We start from the raw sequence: 25,744 nt of genomic DNA, 5'->3' as shown, positions 1-25,744 counted from the left end.
AAGGAATTGTTATTACAGTGTAATCGACGACTAGTTAGTTAACATTAAGAGTTTTCTTTCTTTCTGTGTGTGTGTGTGTGTGTGTGTGTGTGTGTGTGTGTGTGTGTGTCTGTGTCTGTGTCTGTGTCTGTGTGTTGGGGGTTGGGGGTGCACTCTGTTCCCCTTTGCTGGGCCGCTTTCTGAGTATTTCCGGGAGGGGGTGGGGAGATTTCAGATATGTAGGATGTGTTGGTGTAGTTTTAGCTCCGCCTTACAGAGCTGGCGCGAAAAAAGCCACATGGGCGAGAGAGAAAGTCAGCGCTGAAATCCCCTTGTGTGGACTGACTGTCTTTTCACCGGGTGAACCGAACTGCTCAGAAAGGCCGAAAATATTCATTTATTTATAGGGAAACAGTTCTCCAATATGATCGGGCAGAAATCCATTATATCCTACTTCAACACGCGAGCCAAGAAAAGAAGTTTGCTTGAAGTTACAGAAGATGATTCGAAGGAGAAAGAGGGCATTAATCAGGAGGTGAATGAAAGTTAACGTGTGGCGTTAATGTGAACTCATTGCTTTTTGGAAAAACAAGATTGTGAGCTTGTATGTTTAGGAAGGAAGGAAGGGTCTCGACCCTAATAATGTCACCCATTCCTTTTCTCCAGACCTGCTGTTACTCCAGCATTTTGTGAGTTTTTAATTTTCTTTGGTGAGGTTTAACAGCATCACGAGTTTCGTTTTAAGTATTGTCTTTGAAGAGTTTTTGACTGGAGGAAGAGCGGTTTGTGGTTTGAGTAACGCGGAAAGTTTTTATATAAAGACGTTTTCTGGGCTTATTCTTTAAAGAAAGCAGGGCCAGTTTGGATTATTGTGTAGTAGGCACGGGCGTGTTTTACATTCCAGCTAATTAGATGGGAAAGTTTTCAATTGTCACCTCTTGTGAAAATGTAAATCCTGTTGCTGTTAGATTTTTTATTTATTTAAAAAAGGTATATTTTTTTAATAAATTTAAAAGTTGAGGCTTTTTTTTAATCATGAAATATTAATCTTGTGTGAAACACAATTTCCCCACAGATGTCCGAATTTAAAAAACAAAGTTGCTTGTGGTAATTCCATGTTTTAATCTCTTTTCATTTGGAGTTGGCGGGAAAATGTCGCTAATTAGCGGAAAAGTAACTAATTGGAGGAGGATCAGCCAATGAGAACGGGGCAGTGCTGGAGCAGGAATGAGAGAGACTCCGCGCTGGAGTATCAATGGGTCAAGGGCTGGAGTATCAATGGGCCAAGGGCTGGAGTATCAATGGGCCAAGGGCTGGAGTATCAGTGGGTCAAGGGCTGGAGTATCAATGGGCCAAGGGCTGGAGTATCAATGGGTCAAGAGCTGGAGTATCAATGGGCCAAGGGCTGGAGTATCAATGGGTCAAGGGCTGGAGTATCAATGGGCCCCGAGTATCAATGGGTCAAGGGCTGGAGTATCAATGGGCCAAGGGCTGGAGTATCAGTGGGTCAAGGGCTGGAGTATCAATGGGCTGGACTAGTATCAATGGGCCAAGGGCTGGAGTATCAACGGGCCCGAGTATCAATGGGACAAGGGCTGGAGTATCAATGGGTCAAGGAATGGAGTATCAATGAGCTGGAGTATCAGAAGGCTGGAATATCCGAGGGCTGGAGTATCAAGTGGGCTGGAGTATCAATGGGACAAGGGCTGGAGTATCCGAGGGCTGGAGTATCAATGGGCTGGAGTATCAGTGGGTCAAGGGCTGGAGTATCAATGGGCGGGGAATTAAGCTGGAGTACCAGTGGGCTGGGCTGGAGTACCAGTGGGCTGGGCTGGAGTACCAGTGGGCTGGGCTGGAGTGCCAGTGGGCTGGGCTGGAGAGCCAGTGGGCTGGGCTGGAGTGCCAGTGGGCTGGGCTGGAGTATCAGTGGGCTGGGCTGGAGTACCAGTGGGCTGGGCTGGAGTATCAGTGGGCTGGGCTGGGCTGGAGTACCAGTGGGCTGGGCTGGAGAACCAGTGGGCTGGGCTGGAGAACCAGTGGGCTGGGCTGGAGTAGCAGTGGGCTGGGCTGGAGTACCAGTGGGCTGGGCTGGAGTACCAGTGGGCTGGGCTGGAGTAGCAGCGGTCAAGGTGCGGGGCTGGGTCAGCGGTGAGGTGAGTGAGGGAGGGAGGGAGATGTTGCGCCGCGTCCGTCCTGTCTTCAGCCGCTGCCTCTGTGTCCGCCCGCAGCACGGAGACCGGGCGCCGGGGAAGAGACTGCGGCTGGAGCCCGGGCTGGAGCTGAAGCTGGAGCTGGGACCAGGAGCAGGAGCAGGCGAGGAGCAGCAGCAGCAGCCGGGGGGACCGGCCGAGCCCCGCATCCCGCTCAGCCCACAGCAACGGTCCCGCATCGAGATCAACAAACAAGCGGCTCTGCACAGACTCGCCGCCCGCATGGCGCCGCCCGGCCTCGCCCACAGCTGGAAGACTGAGCTGCTGGCCGAGTTCACCAAGCCCTACTTCACCAGGGTGAGAGAGAGCAACTACTAACGCTGCAATCCAGTAGCAACCTTCCTCCCCTCCCCCCCCCCATGTGGCATTATTGCTTTGTTTGGCTTCTATTCACAGTCAAGAACAAATTCCAAGTATAACCCTGAACTTTTGTTTTCTCTCGTTTATTATATTGTTTACAGTGTACTATGTTTACATAGAAAATAGGTGCAGGAGGAGGCCATTCGGCCCCTCGAGCCAGCCATTCATTGTGATCATGGCTGATCGTCCCCTATCAATAACCCGTGGCTGCCTTCTCCCCATGTCCCTTGACTCCACTAGCCCCTAGAGCTCTATCTAACTCTCTCTTAAATCCATCCAGTGACTTGGCCTCCACTGCCCTCTGTGGCAGGGAATCCCATAAATACACAACATAGGGGGGAGCTTTCATTAATAAGAAAACATTGCAATTTTCATTGTGGGGGGTGGAGATGAGGATTGGGGGAGCAGCCCAAGACTGTAGCCGTACTTTGGGCGCTGGGGAGCGGACATGGACACGGACTGGGCCCTGGGGAGAGTGGGGTAGATGAGGAGGGAGAGTGGGGGGGATAGAGGGAGAGGATGGGGGGAGTGGTGGAATATTGCGTTGGGGGTACGGGACCCAATGGGTCCTGTCGTCCGTCTAGTATGACAATAAAACACTCTTGACTCTCTCTTGACTCCTGCCTTCTCCCCATAACCCCTGACACCCGTACTAATCAAGAATCTGTCAATCTGCGCCTTACAAATGATCCACTGACTTGGCCTCCACGGCCTTCTGTGGCAAAGAATTCCGCAGATTCACCCCCCTCTGACCCTAAAGAAATTCCTCCTCATCCCCATTTTGGAAAGTAGGGCCTTCTATTCTGAGTAGGAAAGAACTGCAGATGCTGGTTTAAATCGAAGATGGACACAAAATGCTGGAGTAACATCTCTGGAGAGAAGGAATGGATATTGTTTCGGGTTAAGATCAACCTCAATCTGAAGACGGATCTCGACCGGAAACGTCACCCATTCCTTCTCTCCAGAGATGCTGCCTGTCCTGCTGAGTTACTCCGGCTTTTTGTGTCTACCTTCTATTCTGAGGCTGTGCCCTCTGGTCCTAGACTCTCCCACTGGTGGAAGCATCCTCTCCACATCCACTCTATCCAGGCATTTCACTATTCGGTAATTTGCAATGAGGTACCCACTCATCCTTCTAAGCTCCAGTGTGTTTTTCACCTTGTTTATTTGCAGCTGACGGATTTTGTCACGGCTGAGAGGAAGCGCTGCACGGTTTACCCACCGCCTCACCAAGTCTTTGCCTGGTCCGAGCTGTGTGATATCGACAATGTAAGTGCCTCGATTAAAGATGCCTTGCTGTAAAGCCCTATCTGACATTCCTCGAATAGTGAAATAAACTTGGCTAGGTAACGTTTCGGGTCTTCAGACTGATAGAAGTCTTGTGGTGTGAAGAAGGGTCTCGACCCGAAACGTCACCTATTCCTCTCATAAAACATAGAAAATAGGTGCAGGAGTAGGCCATTCGGCCCTTCGAGCCAGCACCAGCATTCAATATGATCATAGCTGATCATCCAGAATCAGTACCACATTCCTGCTTTCTCCCCATATCCCTTGATTCCGTTACCCCTAAGAGCTGTATCTAACTCTCTTGAAAACATCCAGTGAATTGGCCTCCACTGCCTTCTGTGGCAGAGAATTCCACAGATTCACAACTCTCTGGGTGGAAAAGTTTTTCCTTGTCTCCGTTCTAATTGGCCTACCCCTTATTCCTAAACTGTGGCCCCTGGTTCTGGACTCCCCCAACATCGGGAACATGTTTCCTGCCTCTAGCGTGTCCACTCCCTTAATAATCTTACATGTTTCAATAAGATATCCTCTCATCCTTCTAAATTCCAGTGTATACAAGCCCAACCACTCCATTCTTTCAGCATATGACAGTCCCGCCATCCCGGGAATTAACCTCGTGAACCTACGCTGCACTCCCTCAATAGCAAGAATGTCCTTCCTCAAATTTGGAGACCAAAACTGCACACATTACTCCAGGTGTGGTCTCACTAGGGCCATGTACAACTGCAGAAGGACCTCTTTGCTCCTATACTCAACTCCTCTTGTTATGAAGACCAACATGCCATTAGCTTTTTTCACTGCCTGCTGTACCTGCATGCTTACTTTCAGTGAGTGATGAACAAGGTCCCCCAGATCTCTTTGGACTTCCCCTTTTCCCAACTTGACACCATTCAGACAATAATCTGCCTTCCAAAGTGGATAACCTCACATTTATCCACATTTTGCCTGCACCGCCATTCAATATGATCATGACTGATCATCCAGAATCAGTACCCCGTTCCTGCTTTCTCCCCATATCCCTTGATTCCGTTAGCCCTAAGAACTATATCTAACTCTCTCTTGAAAACATCCAGTGAATTGGCCTCCACTGCCTTCCGTGGCAGAGAATTCCACAGATTCACAACTCTCTGGTGAAAACGTTTTTTTTCCCTTCATCTCAGTCCTAAATGGCCTACTCATTATTCTTAAACTGTGACCGCCCTGCTTCTGGACTCCCCCAACATGGAGAACATTTCTCCAGAGCCTGACGCGCTGAGTTACTCCAGCATTTTGTGTCTGTCCTTACGATAAATTGGAGCTTTGTGTGTTTCAGGTGAAGGTGGTGATTCTGGGCCAGGACCCTTACCATGGACAGAGCCAGGCCCACGGGCTATGCTTCAGCGTCAAGCACCCCATTGCCCCCCCGCCCAGGTACGTACCCCCCCCCCTGTAAAATTCTGAAGGGATGAGATCGGCTAAATGCAGGTAAAATGTTCCTGATGTTGGGTGAGTCCAGAACCAGGGGTCACCATATAAGTAGTAATGGGTAAAGGCCATTTAGGACTGAGATGAGCAAAAACTTTTTCATCCAGAGAGTTGTGAATCTGTGGAATTCTCTGCCACAGAGGGTAGTGGAGGCCAATTCACTGAATGTATTCAAGAGAGAGTGAGAATTCCACAGACTCACAACTCTCTGTGAGAAAAAGTGTTTCCTCGTCTCCGTTCTAAATGGCTTACTCCTAATTCTTAAACTGTGGCCCCTGGTTCTGGACTCCCCCAACATCGGGAACATGTTTCCTGCCTCTAGCGTGTCCAAACCCTTAACAATCTTATATGTTTCAGTAAGATATCCTCTCATCCTTCTAAACTCCACAGAGTATGCAAGCCCAGCCGCTCCATTCTCTCAGCGTATGACAGTCCCGCCATCCCAGGAATTAACCTTGTAAACCTACGCTGCACTCCCTCAATAGCAAGAATGTCCCTCAAATTAGGGGACCAAAACTGCATACAATACTTCAGGTGTGGTCTCACTAGGGCCCTATACAACTGCAGAATGACCTCTTTGCTCCTATACTCAACTCCTCTTGTTATAAAGGCCATTCACTTTCTTCACTGCCTGCTGTACCAAATACTAAAGATGGTGCATTGAAGGGTCTCTGTGTTGACCTGGTTCCATATTGACACTCTGAGAACGAGTGGATTGGGGAAACCAGGACAGGTTGAACGATCTTGTGTTTTGAACGCCACAAATGACCCTCTCCTCCTGCAGTCTGGAAAACATGTACAAGGAGCTGGAGACGGACATCGAAGGCTTCGAGCGACCTTCCCACGGGGATTTGACGAGCTGGGCTAAGCAAGGTACGTACATAGCACAGACAGTTTGGAGTGTTGTGTTCAGTTCTGGGCACCATGTTATGGGAAAGGTGTTGTCAGGCTGGAAAGGTTTGCGGAGAAGATTTACGAGGATGTTGCCAGGACTCGAGGGTCTGAGCTACAGGGAGAGGTTGAGCAGGCTGGGACTCGATTCTCTGGAGCGCAGGAGGATGAGGGGTGATCTTGTAGAGGTGTATAAAAACATGAGAGGAATAGATCGGGTAGACACACAGAGTCTCTTGCTCAGAGTAGGGGAATCGAGGACCAAGTTTAAGGTGAGAGGGGAAAGATTTAATAGGAATCTGAGGGGCAACTCTTTTACACAAAGGGTGGTGGGTGTATGGAACGAGCTGCTGGAGGAGGTAGTTGAGGCAGGGACTATCGCAACGTTTAAGAAACATTTAGACAGGTACATGGATGGGACGGGTTTGGAGGGATATGGGCCCAACGCAGGCAGGTGGGACTAGTGTAGCTGGGACATGTTGGCCGGTGTGGGCAAGTTGGGCCGAAGGAGGGAAAAACTCATAAATCAGCATTATGGCCTTTCAATTGGGCAGCGGATGTGGGATGTGGGAGGAAACCTGAGCACCCGGAGAAAACCCACGTAGGTCACGGGGAGAACGTACAAATGGCGTACAGACAGCACCCGTGGTCGGGGTTGAACCAGGCTCTCTGGCGCTGTGAGGCGGCAACTCTGCCGCTCGTTAGTTTACTGTCACGTGGACCGCGGTACAGTGAAAAGCTTTTGTTGCGTGCCATCCAGTCAGTGGAAAGACAATGCGTCTGTGGCTAGCACGGAAATAGTGGCCTTGGTTGGGCGCCATTTTGGGAAGCAGACTCACGGACGTGTTTTTTTTTTTTGCGTGTTTGGATCAGGCGTGTTGCTGCTGAACGCTGTGCTCACGGTGCGAGCCCACCAGGCCAACTCGCACAAGGACAAAGGCTGGGAGAACTTCACTGACGCGGTGGTGTCTCGCCTCAACCACAGCCGGGACGGCCTGGTGTTCATGCTGTGGGGAGCCTACGCACTGCGCAAAGGCAGCGTCATTGACCGGGTAGGTCGCACACGGGGTGGGAGCAGAATCAGGCCGCTCGGCCCATCAGGTCTACTCCGCCATTCGATCATGGCTGATCCTATCTCCCCCCCCCCCCCCAACCCCATTCTCCTGCCCACAACCCCTTACACACGTGCAGCCAAGCGCCCGTAGTCAGGATCGAACCCGGGTCTCTGGCGCTGTGAGGCGGCCTTGCCGAGGCAGCATGAAGTGCAGACGGTTTAAATATGTTTTGTGTGGGATATGTGTGTGGGTCATACACAGGTCCACTCTGCCATTCAATCATGGCTGATCTATCTCTCTCTCTCTCTCCTAACCACATTCTCCTTGCCTTCTCCCGATAACCTCTCATCCTCGTCTGAAGCAGGGTCTCGACCCGAAACTTCACCTGTTCCTTCGCTCCATAGATGCTGCCTCACCCGCTGAGTTTCTCCAGCATTTTTGTCTACCCCTAATCAAGTATGTATCTATCTCCGCCTTAAAAATATGACTTGGCCTCCACAGCCGTCTGTGGCAATGAATTCCACAGATTCACCACCCTCTGACTAAAGAAATTCCTCCTCATCTCCTTCCTAAAGGAACGTTCTTTAATTCTGAGGCTGTGACCCATGGTCCCAGACTAATGAGCAGGCAATGGGCTTGTAGGTTAATCGGCCCCCGACTTAATCCACCGACTGTCATCACAGGAGTTTAGAAGAATGAGGGGGGGTGGGGGGGATCCTCATTGAGACATACTGAATAGTGAAAGGTCTGGATAGAGTGGATGCGGAGAGGAACTTTCCACTAGCTGGAGAGTCTAGGACTAGAGGTCATAGCCTCAGAATTAAAGGACGTTCTTTTAGGAAGATGAGGAGGAATTTCTTTAGTCAGAGGGTGGTGAATCTGTGGAATTCACTACAACAGGAGGCTGTGGAGGCCAAGCCAATAGTTATATTTAAGGCAGAGATAGATAGATTCTTGATTAGTACGGGTGTCGGGGGTTACGGGGAGAAGGCAGGAGAATGGGGTTAGGAAGGGAGAGATAGATCAGCCATGATAAATGGCGGAGTAGACTTGATGGGCCAAATGGCCTAATTCTACTCCTATTGAAGGAGCTTGTACCCCTCCCCAATCTTTGCACCCCCCCCCTCCAAGCCTTTCCACTCGTCACTTTAATTTCATGTATTTTGTGGTTTTTATGGCTGTTGGCAGATCAATTTCCCTCCTGGGATAAATAAAGTCGTATCGTATTTCCTTCACTCTCTGACCAGCGTTGCCCCTACGCATCGTTCGATCAGCCGAGAAGGTTGTTGGCTGCAACCTCTCCCCGACCCCCCCCCCCTTCCCCAATCAACGAACTGTACGCTGCAAGGGTCAGAAGCGAGCGGGCAAGATCATCTCGGACCCCTCTCACCCTGGCCACAAACTCTTTGAATCACTTCCCTCTGGAAGGCAACTCCGGACGGTCAAAGCCGCCACAGCCAGACATAACAACAGCTTTATTTTCTACGAGCAGTAGCTCTACTCGATAACCAAAAGCCTTTTGCTCTGGTATTTTATTTCACTTTTCACATGTTTAAATTGTAATGTTTTATTTTTAATTGTCTACTGTATATCGACAAGCTAGATGCAGGAAAAATGTTCCCAATGTTGGTCAAGTCCAGAACCAGGGGCCACAGTCTTAGAATAAAGGGGAGGTCATTTAAGACTGAGGTGAGAAAAATACTTCAGTGTGAATTTATGGAATTCCCTGCCACAGAGGGCAGTGGAGGCCAAGTCACTGGATGGATTTAAGAGAGAGTTAGATAGAGTTCTAGGGGCTAGTGGAGTCAAGGGATATGGGGAGAAGGCAGGCACGGGTTATTGATTGGGGATGATCAGCCATGATCACAATGAATGGCGGTGCTGGCTCGAAGGGCCGAATGGCCTCCTCCTGCATCTATTTTCTCTGCTGCTATGTTTCTATGTATATCGTGTTGTTACTTGCGAGCGTAGCATCAAGGCAAATTCCTTGTATGTGTACATACTTAGCTAATAAAATGTATTCAATTCAACCACAGAGGCGGCATCACGTGTTACAGACGGTCCACCCGTCCCCGCTCTCCGCCCACAGAGGCTTCTTCGGGTGCAAGCATTTCTCCCGGACCAACCAGTTTCTGAAGCAAGCGGGGAAGACCCCCATCGACTGGAGTCTGGCGTGAGTCCGCTCCTGAGGTGGGGGGACGGACGTCGGTGGGATCACACTGGACACCCAGGACCCTGAAATCCACAGGTCCACCCTTGACCAAGGGTGGGTTCGATGTTAATTGTGGGTCACAGTTAGTATGTTTAAGGTCTTGTCTAAAGTGAACTGAATTCTAAAGCCCGCATTGTATCTTTCTAATGTTTGAGGTCTTGTACAAACGGAACTCAAATCTAAATCTCTCGTTGTATGTTTCCAATGAGTAGTGTCTTACACAAATGGAACTAAAATCTAACACCCATATTGTATGTTTCCAATGAGTAGTGTCTTACACAAATGGAACTAAAATCTAACGCACATATTGTATGTTTGCATTGTTGAGATTTTGTACAATCATAATTAAAAAGTTAAAAGTTCTGGTTGAACAGATCTGAGTTATAATTTTGTTCGCATGGTCAGTCCATCGCTGAACAAAATATAATTTTATCTGCAGCATTTCGAGTGATGAGCCTCTTAATCTAGTATGACTAAAGTTTTAAATATTATTTCACTGAACTGTACATATTTACATGCGTTCCGTTGTTGACGTTTTGCTTGCTGTAAAATTGCTCCAGCATTTACTTGTGAATATGTTAAATAAAATTGGTATTTCAATTCCGTTTTTGGCCGAGTTTGTTCGTCGAGTGTTTGCACAGTCGTCACTTTCCCAGCGTCCGTCCTCTCAATGTGGTCGCTCCGGTTTCCTCCGACATCCCAGAGACGCGCGGGTTTTTAGGTTAAAAATGTGTAGGAACTGCTGACGCTGGTTTACACCGAAGACAAGACACAAAGTGCTGGAGTAACTCGCCGGGTCAGGCAGCATCTCTGGAGAGAAGGAGTGGGTGACGTTTCGGGTCAACACCGTTCTTCAGACTGACGAGACCCTTCTCAGTCTGAAGAAGGGTCTCGACCCAAAACGTCACCCATGCCTTCTCCAGAGATGCCGCCTGTCCCGCTGAGTTACCCCAGTTACCAAGTCCATGCCAACCACCGATCACCTACAGCACACACCAGGGACAATTTACTATTCTTTCTGAAGCCAATTAACCTACAAACCTGTGTAGGAAGGAACTGCAGTTGCTGGTTTAAACCGAAGATCGACACAAAACGCTGGAGTAACTCAGCGGGGAAACAGGCAGCATCTCTGGAGAGAAGGAATAGGTTACGTTTCGGGTCGGGACCCTCTGAAGAAGGGTCTTGACCCGAAACGTCACCCATTCCTTCTCTCCAGAGACTCTGCCTGACCCGCTGAGTTACTCCAGCTTTTTGTGTCAACCTACATACCTGTACGTCTTTGGAGAGTGGGAGGAAACCGGAGCACCCGGAGAAAACCTTTGAAAGTGAATAATTCTGCTCACGCAGATGGTTGTAGAAAGCATGAATTTATTTTTGCAATGCGATTGTCCTGTACATGTTTCCACTGATGAGCACAAAAGCACCGCGGCCTCGATATTTAATAAGTTTTGTCACATTTTTCACACATTAAAGGTCTCTGCTTCCCCGCTCCCATTAATTGGATCAGTGGGCGAACAGGCGACAGGCGACCTGCCTTGCCACCCCCCCCCCCCGTATCCCCCCGCCCGCACACCCCCCCCCCTCCACACATTCTGGACGTTTACTCACAGGCGACAGATAATTTAAAAGGAGGATTCAACTTTAAACTGCTCGTCCTTGGTGGAGATTTGATTTTACCCGCAGTTGAGAAAAGGAGAATTATCAGCAGTTCAAGAGGGGTGGGAGATTACAACCTTCACGTGGCCCACCCTGTTTTGACGAATGCAACCCGGCGTGCACAACCAAAAGAACAAGTTGCCCTACAACTTTAGGCTGTGCACGCCATCCATACACAAGAAGAAGAAGCAGTTCAAAAAACCGCATTCAATTTTGAGGTTTGTGAATTTGATTGGAGCAAAATTAGGCCATTCGGCCCATCAAGTCTATTCTGCCATTCAATCATGGCTGATCTTTCTCTTCCTCCTAACTCCATTCTCCTGCCTTCTCCCCATAACCCCTGACACCCGTACTAATCGAGTCTATCTATCTCTGCCTTCAAAATATCCACTGACTTGGCCTCCACAGCCGTCTGTGGCAATGAATTCCACAGATTCACCACCCCCTGACTAAAGAAATCCCTCTGATTAAAGAAATTCCTCCTATAATTCTGAGTGTGCCCTCTGGTCCTCGACTCTCCAACTAGTGGAAACATCCTCTCCACATCCCCTCTATCCAGGCCTTTCACTATTCGATGTTTCAATGAGTTACCCCCTCATCCTAAACTCCAGCGTCTTCAAACACTCAGCAAACGTTAAACCCGACCATCCCTGGGATCATGGTCACACAAAGGGTGCAGTAGGAAGGAACTGCAGATGCTGGTTTACACCTAAGATAGACACAAAGTGCTGGAGTAACTTAGCTGGGCAGGCAGCATCTCTGGAGAGAAGGAATGGGGGAAGTTTCAAGTCGAGGAGAAGGGTCTTGACCCGAAACGTCACCCATTCCATCTCTCCCGAGATGCTGCCAGTCCTACTGAGTTACTCCAGCACTTTGTTTCTGTCACACACGGGGTGGTGGGTGTGTGGAACGAGCTGCCGGAGGAGGCAGTTGAGGCAGGGACTATTGCAATGTTTGAGAAGCAATTCAGCAGGTACATGGATAGGACAGGTTTAGAGGGATATGGGCCAAACGCAGGCAGGTGGGACTGGTGTAGATAGGACATGTTGGGCCGAAGGGCCTGTTTCCACGCTGTGTGACTAAGATGGAGGGACGTTTAGGGTGGGGATTCTACAATCCACGTTCGTTCGGCACAGTGGCGCAGCGGGTAGAGCTGCTGCCTCACAGCGCCAGAGATCCGGGTTCAATCCTGGCCTTCACTGCTCTCCGTGTGTGTGTGTGTGTTTCCACCCACACTCCAGGTTTGTAGGCTAGTTGGCTTCGGTAAAAATGGTAAATTGTCCCGTGTGTGTGTGTGTGTGTGTGTGTGTGCGTGCGTGCGTGCGTGCGTGCGTGCGTGCGTCTGTGTGTGTGTGTGTGTGTGTGTGTGTGTGTGTGTGCGCGTGCGTGCGTGCGTGCGTGTGTCTGTGTGTGTGTGTGTCTGTGTGTGTGTGTGTGTGTGTGTGTGTGTGTGTGTGTGCGTGCGTGCGTGCGTGCGTGTGTGTCTGTGTGTGCGTGTGTGCGTGTGTGCGCGTGTGCGCGTGTGCGCGTGTGTGCGCGTGTGCGTGTGCGTGTGCGCGTGTGTGTGTGTGTGTGTGTGTGTGTGTGTGTGTGTGTGTGTGTGGGATAGTGCTAGAGTACGGGGTGATGGCTGGTCGGCACGGACCCGGTGGGCCGGAAGGGCCTGTTTCCGTGCTGTATCTCTGAACTAAACAACCGTCCATTTCAATTTCAGGCCCCTCTTTGTTGCTGCAGTTGACGGGCGAGTTACACTGTGGGCAGGCCGTGCGCATGGACACAACACACAACGTACTGGTGAATGACGCACGACATCCAGCAAGGGGTCACGGCGGCGTGGCGTGGCGTGGGGGGGGGAGGGAGGGGGGGGGGAGCGAGGATCGCCTTCGAGACTTGCAGCAAATCTATATTGCCCGTGGAGTTTCGAAACAGAAGAGACGAACGCCAGCGAAGGCTATCGAGACTTTACCCTTGGAGTCATCTGTGGAAGGACAAGGAGGAAAAGCCGTTACAGTACCTCCATCCGAATGAGTTCATAACATCACAAGTGATAGGAGTAGAATTAGGCCATTCGGCCCATCAAGTCTACTCCGCCATTCAATCGTGCACGAAGAGTCTCGACCCGAAACGTCACCTATTCCTTCGCTCCATAGATGCTGCCTCACCGTTGAATTTCTCCAGCATTTTTGTCTAGTTTCAATCATGGCTGATCTATCTCTCCCTCCTAACCCCATTCTCCTGCCTTCTCCCCTTAACCCCTGACACCCGTACTAATCCAGAATCTATCTATCTCTACCTTAAAAATATCCACCGACTTGCCCTCCACAGCCGTCTGTGGCAATGAGTTCCACAGATTCACCACCCACTGGCTAAAGAAATCCCTTCCTCAGATGTGGGGCGCAAAACTGCTGCAAATGGGGTGTGGCGGGCGGCGTGATTCTGCGAGCCCCCCAGTGTCCCGGACTTACCACCATCAGATGTCCATTCTTCCCCTTGAACACCTGCGACTCGTGGCCTGATGTGAAGTCGACGATACCTTCCTTCCCGGGTTCGATCGTGAACTTCAGGCTGAAAACGGGAGAACGGACAAACGGAATACACCATCGAAGCACCACAGCAGCACAGCGGGACGAGCCAGACACCCCGGTTCCACCCTGACATCGGGCGCTGCCTGTGTGTGAGGAGTTTGCACGTCCTCCCCCAAAATATATATATATATATATATAGCATTGAAACAGGCCCTTTGGTTCAGTTTAGCTCATTGCCACATGTGCAGAGGTACAGTGTAAAGCTTGCTGACCAGGCAACGGGGAGACAACACACGAGCCGTTTACAGTGTATGGACCGTTACAGCCCACAGTCCACGCCCACAGTCAACCGCCCCTTCACATGTTAACCCACTCTTTCATCCGTCCCCCACACGTTAGATTCAATCCTGATCTTGGCTGCTGTCCGTGTGGAGTTTGCATGTTTGTAGGTTAATTGTCCCTAGTGTGTAGGGGGTGTATAAGATAGAAATAGCGTAAATGGATGATGGGCGTGGACTTGATGGGCTGAAGGGTCTGTTTCCATGCTCTCAACTGTATCCACCTATCACTAGCTGGGGTAACTAGGGGGGGGGGAGGGGGGGGGGGGGAGAAGGTGGTGGGTGGAAGGACGCTGGAAGGGAAGGAGATGCAGGATCAAGCCTGGCAAACGTCACCTATTCCTTTGCTCCATAGATGCTGCCCAACCCGCTGAGTTCCTCCAGGACTCTGTGTCTTTATTTGTAAGCCAGCATCTGCAGTTCCTTCTGTCTGCAAGTCCCATCTACTTTCTGTCACTATTAACTCGGTGACCCCCCCCCCCCGCTGGGTTGTGACGGCCACCGCACTTCTCTTTGCTCACCTTCCTTGCACGATATTGAAACTGTTCTGCTTGCTGGCCATCATGCAGAGTTTTGTCACCGTCTCAAAGACATGGTCGCACTGTAGAATAACATCGCCCTGCGTGTACGAGAGAGACAGTCAGCGTGGTACCAGGAAACAGTGTTCACCCCACCCTTATTAGAAGGATGAGAGGGTATCTCATTGAAACATATAAGATTGTTAAGGGGTTGGACACGCTACAGGCAGGAAACATGTTCTCGATGTCGGGGGAGTCCAGAACCAGGGGCCACACACAGTTTAAGTTTAAGAATAAGGGGTAAGCCATTTAGAACGGAGACGAGGAAACACTTTTTCTCACAGAGAGTTGTGAGTCTGTGGAATTCTCTGCCACAGAGGGCGGTGGAGGCAGGTTCTCTGGATGCTTTCAAGAGAGAGCTAGATAGGGCTCTTAAAAATAGCGGGGTCAGGGGATATGGGGAGAAGGCAGGAACGGGGTACTGATTGGGGATGATCAGCCTTGATCACATTGAATGGCGGTGCTGGCTCGAAGGGCCGAATGGCCTACTCCTGCACCTGTTGTCTGTTGTCATAGGGAGGTGTGAAGAAGGGTCCCGACCCGAAATGTGATCTGTCATTGGTTGTAAAATCACAACAACTAAGATACGTGAAATGTGAAAGTGGCGAGTGGAAAGATTGGGGGGGGGGGGGGGGGGGGGTGGTGATGGGGGTGGGGGGGGGGGGGGGGTCGGTGGTAGACTCAGTCTCAGTCTACCCCACGACAGAAGGGGGAGGGGTTGTACAGCCTGTGGCGTTCCGTCCTGCATCTTGGTGGAACCAGTCTGTGCTCCTCAGGTTGACCAGTGTGTCATGGAGGGGGTGAGCTGTATTGTCCATGATGCTCCGCAGTTTGAGGAGCATCCTCCCCTCCCAGACCAACCTCCCGTCCCCAGGACGGACCCAGCCCCGCACGGCCCATACATTGAAGATCTATATACCCCACAGAGATCTTCAACGTGCACCACTGGTCAGATCCCACACACACTCCTAAACATATTTACACCGTCTACGCTCCACGCTGCCTCGGCAAGGCCAGCAGCATAGATCAAGGACCAGCCCTTCTCCTCGTGTGCAGGGAGTGGATGGAAAAAGTGGGGTGACATAGAACTAGGGGCGGCACGGTGGCGCAGCGGTAGAGGTGCTGCCTCACAGCGCCAGAGACCCGGGATCCACACTGACTACGTGTGCCGTCTGTACGGAGTTTGTACGTTCTCCCCGTGACCTGCGTGGGTTTTAGTTTCAAGTTTTAGAGATACAGCGCGGAAACAGACCCATCGGCCCACCGAGTCCGCACCGACCAGCGATCCCCGCACACTAACTATCCCACACACATGATCTGGGGACAGTTTACATTTACACCAAGCCAATTAACCTACAAACCTGCACGTCTTTGGAGCGTGGGAGGAAACTGAAGATCTGGGAGAAAACACACGTGGTCGCGGGGAGAGCGTGCGAACTCCGTACGGGCAGCACCCATAGTCGGGATCGAACCCGGTGCTGCAAGCGCTGTGAGGCAGCAACTCTACCGCTGAGGTAGAGATAGATAGATCCCAATTTGGAAAAATTTGGAAACATTGTAAATTGTCCCTAGTGTGTGGGATAGGGCCAGCGTACGGGGTGATAGCTGGTCAGCGTGGACTTGGTGGGCCGAAGGGCCTGTTTCCATGCTGTATACCCAAACTAAAGGGGGGGGCTTGATAGAGGTCTTTAAAATGATGAGAGGGATAGACATACTCACATAGTTGACGTGGATAAGCTTTTTCCATTGAGAGTAGGGAAGCTTCAAACAAGAGGACATGATTTGAGAATTAAGGGCAACATGAGGGGGAACTTCTTTACTCAGAGAGTGGTAGCTGTGTGGAATGAGCTTCCAGAGGAAGTGGTGGAGGCAGGTTCATTTTTATCGTTTAAGAATAAATTGGATAGGTATATGGACGGGAAAGGAATGGAGGGTCATGGCCTGAGTGCAGGTAGATGGGACTAGGTGAGAGTAAGTGTTCGGCACGGACTAGAAGGGCCGAGATGGCCTGTTTCCGTGCTGTAATTGTTACATGGTTATATAAACTGAAAACTGAACAGGAGGGGTAGCAGGTTAATTGGCCCTTCGTTAATCGCCCCAAGTTTGTCGGGGGTGGATACGGAAGTGGGATAGTATGGAACCATGTTGGTGATCGCTGGTCGGCGTGGGCTGAAGGGCCTGTACCCCCCCCCCCCCCCCCCCCCCCCGGATCATTTCAATGGGTGGGTTTGTAACGGGCAGAGGTCTCGTTAACTCAACCAGCTGCTGCACACTGTCACCCACCCCCAACCATTCCCGCCCGTGAGAAGGAAAGAGATAAGAACGCAATCGTTACTTTCTGCTTGTTGTTTTCACAGGGCACGTGGATAACAAAGACGCCGTCGCTCAGATTACTGACGGAGACACCTAAACGAGGCAGAGAGAGAGACACACACACACACAGACAGACAGTCAGCTGTTAGTGAGGTCCACAGTCTATAACTGCAACATGCAGCATACATACGACAAGCACAAAACAAATGACCCCCCACATCGATACCACGGGTTGCCGGGGGTTACGGAGAGAAGGCAGGAGAATGGGGTTAGGAGGGAGAGATAGATCAGCCGTGATTGAATGGCGGTGTAGACATGATGGGCCGAATGGCCTAATTAACATAGAAAATAGGTGCTGGAGGAGGCCATTCGGCCCTTCAAACCAGCACCGCCATTCAATATGATCATGGCTGATCATCCTAAATCAGTACCCCGTTCCTGCTTTCTCCCCATATCCCTTGATTCCGTTAGCCTTAAGAGCTCAGATAGATTCAGTTAGTCCGAAGAGCTCAACTCTCTCTTGACTACATCCAGTGAATTGGCCTCCACTGCCTTCTGCGGCAGGGAATTCCACAGATTCACAACTCTCTGGGTGAAAAGGGTTTTCCTCATCTCAGTCCTAAATGTCCTAATTCTTAAACTGTGTGACCCCTGGTTCTGGACTCCCCCCAACATGGGGAACATTTCTCCTGCATCTAGCCTGTCCAATCCCTTAAGAATTTTATATGTTTTGGTAAAATTCCCTCTCATCCTTCTCAAGTCCAGTGAATACACAAGCCCAGTCGACCCATTGTTAATTCTGCTCCTATCACTTATGATGCCTATGATTCACCACGAGACCATGACATAGGAGCCGCATGAGGCCATTCGGTCCATCGGGTCTTTTTTAAGCGGAGGTTGACTGATTTAGTTTAGAGATACAGCGCGGAAACAGTACCACCGAGTCTGCACCAACCAGAGATCCACACACACACACACTCAGACACAGACACAGACACAGACACAGACACAGACACAGACACAGACACAGACACAGACACAGAGACACACACACACACACACACACACACACACACACACACACACACACACACACACACACACACACACACACACACACACACACACACACACACACACACACACACACACAACAATTTTATGTTTATACATTTATACCAAACCAATTAACCTACAAACCTGCACGTCTTTGGAGTGTTGGAGGAAACCGGAGATCTCGGGGGGGGGGGGGGAATAAACTGGAGGTGAGCAAGGGCCAGAACAAAACATGGCAGGCAACAGATGACCTCAGGGAGGGTGGATCCACAATGGCCCATGATGGTTTGATGACAGTGTTGATCGGAGTCCATTACCTTTGAGGGTGGAGTATTCGATCTTCTGCTTGAGTTTGTCCTCTTCAACGATGTAGGCTTTGTTCTGCATCAGGAGGAGTTGCCTCGGCCTGGGTTTGAAGCCGTTTCGGTTGTATTTAATTACGGGAACACCGTACTGAAAACGAAAGGGGATACGTTTTAGTTTAGTTTAAGAGATACAGCGCGGAAACAGGCCCTTCAGCCCACCGAGTCCGGGCCGACCACCGATCCCCCCCCCCCGCACACCAACACTGTCCGACACACACTCGGGACAATTTACCTTTATACCAAAACAATAGACACTAGGTGCAGGAGTAGGCCATTTGGCCCTTTGAGCCAGCGCCGCCATTCAATGTGATCATGGCTGATCATCCCCAATCAGTACCCCATTCCTGCCTTCTCCCCATATCCCCTGACTCCGCTATGTTTAAGAGCCCTATCTAGCTCTTTCTTGACAGCATCCAGAGAACCCGCCTCCACCGCCCTAATCAAACCAACTAGCCAACAAACCCGCACGTCTTTGGAGTGCGGGAGGAAGCAGGAGATCTTGGAGAAAACCCACGGGGAGAACGTGCAAACGCGGTACAGGCAGCGCCCGCGGTCAGGATCGAACCCGGGTCTCTGGCGCTACGAGGCAGCAGCTCTATCCGCTGCGCCACCGTAAAAACCTACGAGCGCCGACTTGCTTTGCCGTAGCCACCTGGACAACCCGTTACCCTGACCGCCCGTGACCCCAACACCTCACTTGGAGGCACGGGGTTGCCGGCCCGATGCCGACCACCCTTGCCGCGGTGTCCCTAGACGCGAGGAGACCCACCTTAATTCTCTCGTTCCGAATGAGCTGCAGAGCCTTGGGGTTGATGTCCTCCTCACCTGCGGGCCAGAGAAGATGCCACGATCAATAGTCAATGGAGCATTATTTGCCACGTCTGCAACTGCACACTGAAATTCTTTATAGTTTAGTTTAGAGATACAGCGAGGAAACAGGCCCTTCGGCCCGTCGAGTCCGCGCTGACCAGCGATCCCCGCACGCGGGACAATAGACAATAGGTGCAGGAGTAGAGGCCATTTGGCCCTTCGAGCCAGCACCGCCATTCAATGTGATCATGGCTGATCATCCCCAATCAGTACCCCGTTCCTGCCTTCTCCCCATATCCCCTGACTCCGCTATTTTTAAGAGCCCTATCTAGCTCTCGAAAGCATCCAGAAAATTAACAATCTTTTACCAAAGCCAATTAACCTACAGACATGGACGTCTTTGGAGTGTGGGAGGAAACCGGAGCACCCGGAGAAAACCCACGCGGGTCACGGGGAGAACGTACAAACATCCGTACAGACAGCACCCGTAGTCAGGATCGAAGCCGGGTCTCTGGCGCTGCAAGCGCTGTAAGGCAGCAACTCTACCGCTGCGCCACCGTGACCGCCCATCATACATATACCACACGTGCGGGCGCCGCCGTGTTTTGGCGCCATTGGCCGAATTCCAAGGGCGCCCCCTGCAGCCGACCTTGAAGCCTGCAGCTGGAGGCATTATTACCCCCGGTGTTTCACCCTCCCACCGCCGGCCCTTGCTCCTCGCGTCCGGCTGTTCCCTCCCCGGCTAGGCCGACCGACCGACGAGCCCTTTGGGCGGGTGACCGGTTCTGCCGGAGACTACGGTGAATGAGCCGGGCCTACTTGCACTGAGTGGAAGGGTGGGCACTGGGAGAGAGAGACGGTGGATTTAGTGGCTGTTTCAGTGTGCATCGTGAGTGCTGTACTTACGCAGTCGACTGTCACTGAAGGGCTTGGTCACACTCTGTAGATAACCATCCTTCTTCCCCTTGAACAGCATGCTAGCCACACCCTTCTGGTGCATCTGATGAAACAGTGGCATTTATTTCCAGAGAGCTTGCATACAAAAACGGGGATGTAATACTGAGGCAGACCCAGAGAGTTGTGAATTTGTGGAATTCCCTGCCACAGTGGGCAGTGGAGGCCAAGTCACTGGATGGATTTAAGAGAGAGTTGGATAGAGCTCTAGGGGCTAGTGGAGTCAAGGGATATGGGGAGAAGGCAGGCACGGGTTATTGATAGGGGATGATCAGCCATGATCACAATGAATGGTGGTGCTGGCTCGAAGGGCCGAATGGCCTCCTGCACCTGTTTTCTATGTTTCTAAAATGCTGGAGTAACTCAGCGAGTGAGGCAGCATTTATGGAGCGAAGGAATTGGCGACATTTCGGGTTGAGATCCTTCTTCAGACCAAAGATGCTGGAGGAGGCTCCTCTGTTTAAGAAGGAACTGCCAATGCTGGAAAATCGAAGGTAGATAAAAATGCTGGAGAAACTCAGCGGGTGAGGCAGCATCTATGGAGCGAAGGAAATAGGCAACGTTTCGGGTCGAGACCCTTCTTCAGACTGAAGGCATAAAAGATCCTAGAGGAGGCTCCTCTAGTATCTTTGCTTCAGACTGATGTCAGGGGAGGGGGTGGGACACAGTGTATTGAAGAGTATTTATTTGACTTGTATTATGGTGATTTATTTCATATTGCACATATTATTGTAAATAATTGAGGCAATTATTTTTAGTTAAACAAAAAGAACTTTCCAATGTACACGTGGCAATAATCACCTGCAGTTTTCTCTGGGCTGAGATCCCCCTGCAGTATTTTCGAACTAAGGTTCGCATTTGCAACTTCCTTAGTAGTTCTGAGGTCTGTAGAAACAAAATGACAAGCGTGAGTTATCATCAGAGCAATGACCTGCCTTTCTCTGTTGCCGGGGTGTCAGGGGTTATAGGGACAAGGCAGGAGAATGGCGTTAGGAGGGAGAGATAAATCAAGCATGATTGAATGGCGGAGTGGACTTGATGGGCTGAACGGCCTAATTCTGCTCTTTTCACTCTTGTCTCGGTCTAGAAGGTTTCACCGTCCCCTTGTAATTCTTCAGCCAACCACTAGGAGGCAATCCCATTCTTCCCTTCAATCTTTAGGCTTTAGAGATACAGTGCGGCAACAGGCCCTTCGGCCCACCGGGTCCGTACCGACTGCCCCGTACTCTAGCACTATCCTACACACACTAGGGACAATTTACAATTTTACCAAAGCCAATTAACCTACAAACCTGTACGTCTTTGGAGTGTGGGAGGAAAGCGGTACACTTGGAGAAAACCCACACGGTCACGAGGAGAACGTACAAACTCCGTACAGACAGCACCTGTAGTCGGGATCGAACCCGGATCTCTGGCCCCGTGAGGCAGCAACTCTCCAGGCAGCGTCTTTGGAAAAAATGGAAGGGTGATGTTTCTCGGGTCTGGACCTTTCTTCAGACTCGATCCAAAACGTCACCAATCCATTTTCTCCAGAGACACTGCCTGACCCCGTTGAGTTGTAAGTGATAGGAGCAGAATTAGGCCATTTGGCCCATCAAGTCTACTCCGCCATTCAATCATGGCTGATCCATTTCTCCTTCCTAACCGCATTCTCCTGCCTTCTCCCCGTAACCCCTGACACCTGTGCTAATCAAGTCCGTGTTACTCCAGCACATTTCGACTATCTTTGGTATTAACCAGCATCTGCGGTTCCTTTTCATCACAGGCTGTTTGTCGGCCATGTATTAGGCCACTCGGTCCATCGTGATCCATGCTGGCTCCCGGTAGAGCAATCCCATTGTTCCCATGGGAATTATCCCTCTATTAATTGAGATGAAGCAATGGGTGGAGAACCTCTGCCTCGAGGTCTGCAGCTTACCGTAGCCATAAAGGCAGGAGGCTTGAGCCATGATTTTTTATCCAGAACATTCTTTGGCAGCTTTTTCCTGAGGTTCATCAGGTAGTTATATCGAGCGAAGGCCAAGTATTCTTTATTTTCCGGACAGACTGGCTGATTTCTCAGCATGAAGCCTTTAATAAATCTGCAAAAGAAGATACGAGTTGTGGGAGGGAATTTTCTGCTTCACTTATACTTCACTTAGATAGGCTCAAACACAAAATAATACAGCTCGTAGGTCAGTGGAGTCTACCTAACAAGACAGTTTAGTTTACTTTAGAGATACAGTGTGGAGGCAGGCCCTTCGGCCCACCGAGTCCGCGCCGACCAGCGATCCCCGCACACCCAACGCTGTCCTAGACACACTGGGGACAATTCACACTTACACCAAGCCAATTAACCTACAAACCTGCACGTCTTTGGAGTGGGGGAGGAAAATGGAGATCCCGGAAAAATACCCCACGCAGGCGTACAAATTCCGTGCAGAGAAGCAACCGTAAACGGGATCGAACCCGTGTGTCTGGCGCTGTGAGGCAGCAACTCGACCGTTGCGCTACTATGCCGCCCCACGCTGTTTATCGAAGGCCTTGGCAGTCCGCAACGGGAAACACTCTGAGAGAACCTAAAGTGTTTCCACGATTCACAGTACCTACAGCATTTTATATTCTTGTGGCACAATGGTTATTTGTGAATTCTACATTTTTGAAATATGTCATCATCGATCAATGTCTCTGTAACCTTTCATCTTTGCCTTTCCCCAGTTATCTTTCAGCCTCCGCTTGTTATCTTGAAAATCTCTCTCCCACATATCTAACAAATAGTTACCAATTAGAATTTCTGTGGTCTACTTTTCTAAAAAGGTAGAATCCAGAACCAGGGGGGGGTCACAGTTTAAGAGTAAGGGGTGGGCCATTTAGGACTGAGATGAGGAAAACCTTTTTCATCCAGAGAGTTGTGAATCTGTGGAATTCTCTGCCACAGAAGGCAGTGGAGGCCGATTCACTGGATGTTTTCAAGAGAGAGTTGGATATAGCTCGAAGATACAAAAAAGCTGGAGTAACTCAGCGGGACAAGCAGCATCTCTGGAGAGAACGAATAGGCTGACGAAGGGTCTTGACCCGAGACGTCTCTCCAGAGATGCTGCCTGTCCCGCTGAGTTACTCCAGCATTTTGTGTCTACTTTCCTTTTATTCTGGGGGATTCAAGGATAAGGATACGTACTTTTTGATGACTTTTACAGCCCACGCTCTCTTCCCCGCATCCTGCCTTGCCTGGATTCCTCTCCAACAAGTCTCGATCTTGATTGCTGCAGGAAAATAACAAATACACGATTAGTCCCCCTCGGGAATATTCTCCCAACTTATGTGGCACGGTGGCGCAGCGGTAGAGTTGCTGCCTCACCGCGCCAGAGACGCGGGTTCGATCCTGACGACGGGTGCTGTCTGCACGGAGTGTGCACGTTCTCCCCGTGACCCGTGTGGGTTTTCTCCGAGATCTTCGGATTCCTCCCACACTCCAAATTCGTACAGGTTTGTAGGTTAATTGGCTTGGTGTAAATGCAACTTGTCCCTGGTGTGTGTAGGATAGTGTTAGTGTGCGGGGATCGCTGGTCGGCGCGGGCCGAAGGGCCTGTTTCCGCGCTGTATCTCCGAATGTTCCTAGGGACGCATTCAGAGACTGACATCAAGATGCTGCTGGAAGGTCATCAGCTCGGTGAAAGACGCTCTTTGGACTGCCCGAGCGTTGTTGACCACCCAGCGGATCGAGATGTCCGTCGGGGAATGTTGCTGACTGGCCCGCTCCAGACTGCAGGAGTACGCGCTGAGGGGCGCACTGAAGCTCGGTGCAACCATCGGCAAGGCTCTGCGGGGGAGGACCACAGTCTAGGGTCCTTCCGCTGCTGGCCACTGGGAGGGCAGAGTGTGGTGGAGAAGCCCCTCAGAAATAAGGGAAGGGATTCCACGCCAGTGGGCCACATGAGTGGCAAGGGTGGGGGATAAAATTGTGGAATTGTTGGAATGTATGTACAGCATCCGAGAATGTCGGATGGAGTTTGGTGAGGATCATGTATTTTATATATTTATTTTTCGAATAATGTACATTTTGAAATTTAAAAAAAATCTCTAAACTAAACTAAACTAAACTAAACTAATGGAACAATGCCAAGTGATCGGGGATCAGAATCAAATATTGTTTTAATTTGTGTTGCTAACGTTTGTTGGATCAATATATCACCTCCAGATCCCTGCCATTGGCAGTCTAGCATGCCTAGAACCAACAGGGCACCAGAATGAAGAAGGGTCTCGACCCACGAAATGCCGCCCATTCCTTCTCTCCAGAGATGTTGCCTGTCCCGCTGAGTTACTCCAGCATTTTGTGCCTATCCAGGGCACCAGAATTATCCAAATTGACAGCCAGTCAAGGAACATTTCCTCAACGCATCCCAACTTTTCTCTAAGCAAGTGCAAGTCCTGTCAGGTGAGGCAGGATGTTCGCCTCCACCTCCTCCAACCTCATCTACTGTATCCGCTGTTCCAGGTGTGGACTCTTGTATATCGGCGAGACCAAGCGCAGGCTCGACGATCGTTCCGCTGAACACCTCCGCTCAGTCCGCCTGGGCCGACTCGATCTCCCGGTTGCCGAACACTTTAACTACCCCTCCCGTTCCCACACTGACCTTTCTGTCCTGGGCCTCCTCCACTGTCAGAGTGAGGCCCAGCCCAGTGCACCTCATATTTCGCTTGGGCAGCATACACCTCAGCGATACGAACATTGACTTCTCTAACTTCAAGTAGTGGTCACACCCTCCCCTGCCGCGTTCCCCTCGGGGCTAACGTTCCTGGATAAGAATCAACCGAGGCAAAATGGAAGGAGAGTAACGCATTTAGACATTTCACTCTTACCTGCCTTTTTCTGCTTCTGAAACTCTCCCCTCTGGAGTTTGCCTTTATATTTGGCCTGCAACTTGGCAACTGAAAGAAAGAGCACAATAAGATCCCTCACAGTTAGCGGTACCCAGGAAAGTTCCAATCCTATAGTGTGTGACATCATGAGAGGAATGGATCGGGTAGATGCACAGAGTCTCTTGCCCAGAGTAGGGGAATCGAGGACCAGAGGACATAGGTTTACGGTGAAGGGGGAAAGATTTAATAGGAATCTGAGGGGTAACTGTTTCACGCAGAGGGTGGAGGGTGCATGAAGCAAGCTGCCGGAGGAGGTAGTTGAGGCTGGGACTATATCAACGTTTAAGAAACAGTTGGACAGGTACGTGGATAGGACAGGTTTAGAGGGATATGGACCAAGAGGTGGGACTCGTGTAGATGGGACATGTTGGCCGGTGTGGGCAAGTTGGGTTGAAGGGCCTGTTTCCACGCTGTATCACTCTGTAACTCTAAATAAGCAGCAACGATTTGTAATAGCATTTATTTTAGCAAAATAAAGCATTAACGATGTCTGATAGGAGAAAATGCAGAGAGATTTTGGCAGCAAATTTCAGTCAAAACCTCAGCAGCTGAAGGAACGATCTTCATAGGGAAGTGATGGAAAAACATAGACAATAGGTGCAGGAGTAGGCCATTCGGCCCTTCGAGCCAGCACTGCCATTCAATGTGATCATTGCTGATCATCCACAATCAGTACCCCGTTCCTGCTTCCTCCCTATATCCCTTGATTCCGTTAGCCCTTAGAGCTCCATCTAACTCTCTCTTGAAAACATCCAGTGAATTGGCCTCCACTGCCTTCTGTGACAAAGAATT

At 50.4% G+C, this 25,744-nt stretch overlaps 2 protein-coding genes across 2 annotated transcripts in view; one reads left to right on the top strand and one right to left on the bottom strand.

Annotated features, from left to right (window-relative positions):
• The first annotated feature begins 121 nt into the window (after positions 1–121).
• On the top strand, positions 122–10,061 carry ung (uracil DNA glycosylase). Its single transcript, XM_033043794.1, has 7 exons — positions 122–514; positions 2,208–2,486; positions 3,723–3,818; positions 5,149–5,246; positions 6,085–6,173; positions 7,065–7,243; positions 9,283–10,061. Exons 1-7 carry the CDS (start codon positions 404–406, stop codon positions 9,421–9,423), a joined length of 993 nt encoding a protein of 330 aa, XP_032899685.1. The 5' UTR covers positions 122–403; the 3' UTR covers positions 9,424–10,061.
• Positions 10,062–12,794: 2,733 nt separating this feature from the next.
• myo1h (myosin IH) overlaps positions 12,795–25,744 on the bottom strand; it is a 45,259-nt gene continuing 32,309 nt past the window's right edge. The window contains exons 22-32 of the mRNA XM_033043789.1: positions 24,893–24,961; positions 23,211–23,295; positions 21,972–22,134; positions 20,855–20,938; positions 20,006–20,099; positions 19,059–19,114; positions 18,242–18,377; positions 16,891–16,961; positions 14,499–14,596; positions 13,580–13,679; positions 12,795–13,092 (exon numbers count right to left, since the gene is read on the bottom strand). Of these exons, the coding sequence (XP_032899680.1) occupies positions 13,066–13,092; positions 13,580–13,679; positions 14,499–14,596; positions 16,891–16,961; positions 18,242–18,377; positions 19,059–19,114; positions 20,006–20,099; positions 20,855–20,938; positions 21,972–22,134; positions 23,211–23,295; positions 24,893–24,961 (983 nt within the window). The 3' untranslated portion in view covers positions 12,795–13,065. The remainder of the gene's footprint in view (positions 13,093–13,579; positions 13,680–14,498; positions 14,597–16,890; positions 16,962–18,241; positions 18,378–19,058; positions 19,115–20,005; positions 20,100–20,854; positions 20,939–21,971; positions 22,135–23,210; positions 23,296–24,892; positions 24,962–25,744) is intronic.

The sequence above is a fragment of the Amblyraja radiata genome, chromosome 25 (assembly GCF_010909765.2).
Source record: "Amblyraja radiata isolate CabotCenter1 chromosome 25, sAmbRad1.1.pri, whole genome shotgun sequence".
In the NCBI taxonomy this organism is placed as follows: Eukaryota; Metazoa; Chordata; class Chondrichthyes; order Rajiformes; family Rajidae; genus Amblyraja; species Amblyraja radiata.
The sequence above is the reverse complement of the archived record's forward strand: the minus strand, read 5'-3'. Positions and strand labels throughout refer to the sequence as shown.

Coding starts and splice junctions, on each gene's coding strand:
- ung (XM_033043794.1), top strand. CDS start 404: ATGATCGGGCAGAAATCCATTATATCCTACTTCAACACGCGAGCCAAG. Junction 3,819..5,148: donor AGCTGTGTGATATCGACAAT/GTAAGTGCCTCG, acceptor TGTGTGTTTCAG/GTGAAGGTGGTGATTCTGGG. Junction 7,244..9,282: donor AAGGCAGCGTCATTGACCGG/GTAGGTCGCACA, acceptor ATTCAACCACAG/AGGCGGCATCACGTGTTACA.